Here is a 4,904-nt window from a genome sequence, read left to right on the forward strand (position 1 = left end):
CCTTTATCTAAAAGACAGCAGCATCATAAGAGGGCTGGTCACCCGAGAGACTGCTGAGTTGACCGCAGTGCAGAATCGCGCAATGTTGTCCATTTTAGACATAGGTCTATTATATTCACAGTCCTTTATAACATTCATTTTCTGGGCTCAATATGTGTCGTCCATTTTCGTTGTGAAACCAAATGGACCGTCCTCATCTGCGCTCTTATGTTGTAAGGTAACTTCCGGTAGCAGAATATGATTTTTTGTTGTTGTTATTTTGTTTCTGTTTTCTAGTGATTTTATATTTTGTTTTGAGAAGTAGACAATTAAAATCATCCCGTTTTTTAACTTTAGTAAATCCCTTTTTGACCATGATAAAGAAAACGCCAAATATCCAGTCGTTTTTTGTTTTTGAATATCCATTTGTGAAAAGAAAATCCAATGACCAAAACATACACTGACCAAGGAGCTTTAATGGCATCACCATATCAAACAACTTCTTCAGAATCAAGATGAAATAAGAGTTTGAAGAAGAATGAATTTATAAATAAATAAACAACAATAAAATAAAAATAAATACCAGTGTTCCTGAACGCAGCACACAGAACGAGATTTGATCACGTGAACACACAGTTTCCACGAGATTTGAATGAGGAGGAGCACAGGGTATACTTCCCACACACAGCCGGAGCAGGAGCACTGAAGGCGGAGTGGAGGAGGACAGCAAGACCCCAGAGAACCAGCAGCAGCAGCCTCGGACTCTCAGGTGAGTGTTCAACCGATGTGTTCAACGCCATCCGGGGACAAAGACCTTTAAAACTATACTAAAAACACGAGGAGAGGAAACAGGAAATACGACAAGCGTTTTATTTTGAAAGTCAAAGAAACGTTCCTCTGTTTCCTTCGGGTCTACTGGTCTGAATTGTGAGCATTATTTATTTAAAGTTAAATGTGAAACCTTCTTTTAAAAATAATGACAGTAATTGTGAGCACGTGCATGTGTAGTATATTTGAAATGAAGGCACGTGTGCACACCGAAAAAGACACAGCTACATTCAACCAAAACAAGGTAAACATTTAACAATGCATCAAATACTGAGGTGGGAGAAGTACTCAGATCTTGTACTTGAGTAAAAGTAGAAGTACTCAGATCTCGTACTTGAGTAAAAGTAGAAGTACCAGAGTGTAGGAATACTCTGTTACAAAGGGAATTCCTCTGTGGAGCTGAAAGTCCTGCTCCACTTTATACAGTGCTTCTCAAAGTGTGGTCTGCGGACCACTGGTGGTCCATGAGCGCCACCTAGTGGTTTGTGAGTATATTGGTAAAAATTTACATTTGAAATAAATAAATACATTTAAGTTTTCCGCACTCTCGCGGGAATATCTCCGCAATGGAGCAAGCAGAAGTTTCGATTGCATGATATAGCCCAGCGCAACACCGTCATCACACATGTTGCCACCTGTTTGTACCATTTTCAGGCGATTTGTAATCTGTTCTAGAAAAACGATGTGTTTTTGGATATTTGTGGAGTTAGGTGGTCCGCGAGTGTTTTTTTATTGGGTAAGTGGTCCTTGGTATGAAAACGTTTGAGAAACACTGCTTTAGAAGCTTCATTAAGACTGTACAACTGAATGATACTCTATGAGCTACTTTAGGGTTAAAATGTCCCGTACTGCAGAGATGAAATGAGGTTAACCCAGTTTACGGAGGGCTGATGAGGAGTGGCTGGTGTTTGTGGTGAACAGAGAGACTAACCAGGAAACACTTTCTTATTCTTCCTCACTGCAGAGAGACAGACGGACTGAGAATAAGACGATCAGACGGACTGTACTTCCTGTCTGCTGTGTTTCAGCTTCCCTCAGAGACAACATGGCTTCCAGGTTAGAGGAAGATATCTGCTGTCCGGTCTGTCAGGACGTCTTTAGAGATCCTGTTTTTCTGTCCTGTAGCCACAGCTTCTGTAAAGCCTGTCTGCAGACCTGGTGGACGGGGAAAGAAGTGAAGGAGTGTCCAGTTTGTAAGACAAGATCATTGATGGATCATCCCCCCTGCAACCTGGCATTAAAGAACCTGTGTGAGACCTTCTTACTGGAGAGAGATCAGAGACCTCCAGAGGCTCTCTGCAGTCTGCACTCTGAGAAACTCAGACTCTTCTGTCTGGACCATCAGCAGCCAGTGTGTCTCGTCTGCAGAGATTCAAGAACACACACCAACCACAGCTTCAGACCCATGGATGAAGCTGCTCAGGATCTCAGAGAGGAGCTCCAGAAAGCTCTGCAGCGCTTTCAGGATACACTGGAGTTCTTTGAAGAAGTTAAAATGGAGTTTGATCGAACAGCAGGACACATGAAGGTCCAGGCTCAACACACAGAGACGCAGATTAAGGAGCAGTTTAAGAAGCTTCACCATTTTCTAGAAGAGGAAGAGGAGGCCAGGATGGCTGCACTGAGGGAGGAAGAGGAGCAGAAGAGGAGGATGATGGAGGAGAAGATGGAGGCTGTGAACAGAGAGATAGCAGCTCTTTCTCACACAGTCAGAGCCACAGAGGAGGAGCTGAGAGCTGAAGACGTCTCCTTCCTGCACAACTTCAAGGCTGCAGTGGAGAGGCTTCAGCGCCCCCTGCTGGAGGATCCACAGCAGCCCTCAGGAGCTCTGATAGACCAGGCCAAACACCTGGGCAACCTCAGCTTCAACATCTGGAACAAGATGAAGGACATGGTGACCTACTTTCCTCTCATCCTGGACCCAAACACTGCTGATCCAAGACTCATCCTGTCTGAAGATCTGACCAGTGTGAGAGGGGAGGATGAGGAGTTAGAGGAGGAACCGAAACTTCCTGAAAATCCAGAGAGGTTTGATTATGAATGGTCTGTCCTGAGCTCTGAGGGCTTTAACTCAGGGACTCACAGCTGGGATGTCCAGGTTACAGACAGTACATTCTGGTATCTGGGTGTGTTAGCAGAGTCTGTCCAGAGGAAGGGAAGCATAGACTCTGGATTATGGGGAATAAGTTTCTTTGAAGGTAAATACTCTGCAGAGTCTTCATCAGATCCAGACACTCCTCTCAGCCTGAAGACGAAGCTCCAGAGGGTCAGAGTGAATCTGGACTGGAACAGAGGAAAGTTGTCGTTCGATGATCCTGACACTAACACACACATACACACCTTCACACACACTTTCACTGAGAGGATGTTTCCGTACTTTAACACTGAGGAGGAAGTGAAGATATTACCACTGAAGGTGTGTGTGACAGTGGATCAGAGCATATAGAGAGGATCATTAACTCCATATCTCTTAAAGGGGAAATAAATTGCATGTAACCTCTGCAGCTGCACCTCCTGCTGTCTCATTATAACAAACGTGTTTATTTTTGGTGCACTGGTTATTTTAATATCATGTTTTTTCCGATAGTGCAAATAAAAATTTCTGAAGCTTTTTTGTGAGTTTAACTTTTATTGGTTCTTCCTACAAATGATATGCTTTGCAAAGGTGATCCAGACAGAATCAGAACTTTCCATCAAGCCACTTTTAGTGACATCTCTAACTCAATATCTTTTCATTGACTTGTTGTGATGACTTGTTTGGCTTCTGTTGATGTTGTGAGACTCGTGTTTAACTAGTCAGAGAGTTGTCCTGAGTCTTTAATCATGTTTTTCAAGAGGCGCACAGCATACGGAGAGCAATGTCTCCACAGCAGAGTACAACTACTCAGACTGAAGAGAGGGCTTTCATGCCGTTACGAGATAACTGACCCCTGACCCTATCAAAGTCACCCCCTGTGTGGTCACATGACTGACCATTTACCTGAGTGATGAGACACACAATATTATTATTTATGTTCTATATAACGTCATAGCATTCAATTCTCTGATAATCATAATTCCCATTACAATATAAAATAGGCCTTGACAAAAGTCCAACAAATCCAAACAAAAGATGCAAAACTCAAATAAAATAATACACAACTTATTTATTTCTTTAACGTTGCATTATGTTAGGAATTCTTAAACCCCGAGACCAGGATAAACTGAAAAGAGTCCAAGGAGGAAGCTTATAATAATAATAATAATAAATGATATTTATATAGCGCCTTTCAAGGGACCCAAGGTCGCTGTACATGGTGGACAAACAAAACAAACAGACAGTCAACGGGCAAACCAAAGAAATAAATAAAGGAAGCCGGGGGACCAGAAAAGGGCTAGGGCCCGAAGGCCAGGGTGAACAGGTGTGTTTTTAGTGATAATTTGAAGATGTCCAGGGAGGCAGCATTACGGATCTCGGCAGGAAGTGCATTCCAGAGGGTGGGGGCCGCAACACTGAATGCCCTGTCACCAACAGTACGGAGGCGAGAGCGGGGGATGGAGAGCAGGCCCGTGTCTGAGGACCGCAGACGACCGCAGACTCCGAGAAGGGGTGTAGGGATGGAGGAGGTCCGATAAGTACTGGGGGGGCGAGGGTATGGAGGGACTTGTACGTGAGGATGAGTGTTTTGTATTGAATCCGGGACTTGACCGGCAGCCAATGTAGGTGGATGAGGGTGGGGGTGATATGGTGCCATGGCTTGGTGTGGGTGAGAAGCCTGGCGGCAGAGTTCTGGACATATTGGAGCCTATCCAGGGTTTTGCTGGGAACCCCGGACAGGACTCCATTGCAATAGTCCAGACGGGATGTAATGAAGGCGTGTACCAGGGTTTCTGCCACAGAGTCAGAGAGAGAAGGCCGGATTCTGGCAATGTTTTTTAGGTGGTAGAAGGCGGATTTGGTGACAGCTTTGACATGCGCCTGGAAAGAGAGGGTGGTGTCCAGGATGACTCCCAGGTTGCGGACTATAGAAGTTAACAGCATTTAATTAAACAAAAAATGATGCGATGATATTTATACAAATGAGATTTTGCGAGTGGAGGCTATCTCCCCATCAGCT

General features: G+C 44.3%; 1 protein-coding gene across 2 annotated transcripts; it reads left to right on the forward strand.

The window, feature by feature from the left end:
• Positions 1-598: 598 nt before the first annotated feature.
• On the forward strand, positions 599-3,419 carry LOC117546796 (E3 ubiquitin-protein ligase TRIM39-like). Of its 2 annotated transcripts, XM_034217155.1 has the most exons (3): positions 605-748; positions 1,729-1,734; positions 1,774-3,419. In XM_034217155.1, exon 3 carries the CDS (start codon positions 1,853-1,855, stop codon positions 3,251-3,253), a length of 1,401 nt encoding a protein of 466 aa, XP_034073046.1. In that variant the 5' UTR covers positions 605-748; positions 1,729-1,734; positions 1,774-1,852; the 3' UTR covers positions 3,254-3,419. The 2 variants fall into 2 exon arrangements, with proteins under 2 accessions (XP_034073045.1, XP_034073046.1); XM_034217154.1 differs by lacking the exon at positions 1,729-1,734 and having other exon boundaries at positions 599-748; positions 1,772-3,419.
• Positions 3,420-4,904: the final 1,485 nt, after the last annotated feature.

Source organism: Gymnodraco acuticeps, unplaced genomic scaffold (genome assembly GCF_902827175.1).
Source record: "Gymnodraco acuticeps unplaced genomic scaffold, fGymAcu1.1, whole genome shotgun sequence".
NCBI lineage: Eukaryota > Metazoa > Chordata > Actinopteri > Perciformes > Bathydraconidae > Gymnodraco > Gymnodraco acuticeps.

Excerpts from the sequence above, each read along its gene's own strand:
- LOC117546796 (XM_034217154.1), top strand. The coding sequence starts at position 1,853 with ATGGCTTCCAGGTTAGAGGAAGATATCTGCTGTCCGGTCTGTCAGGAC.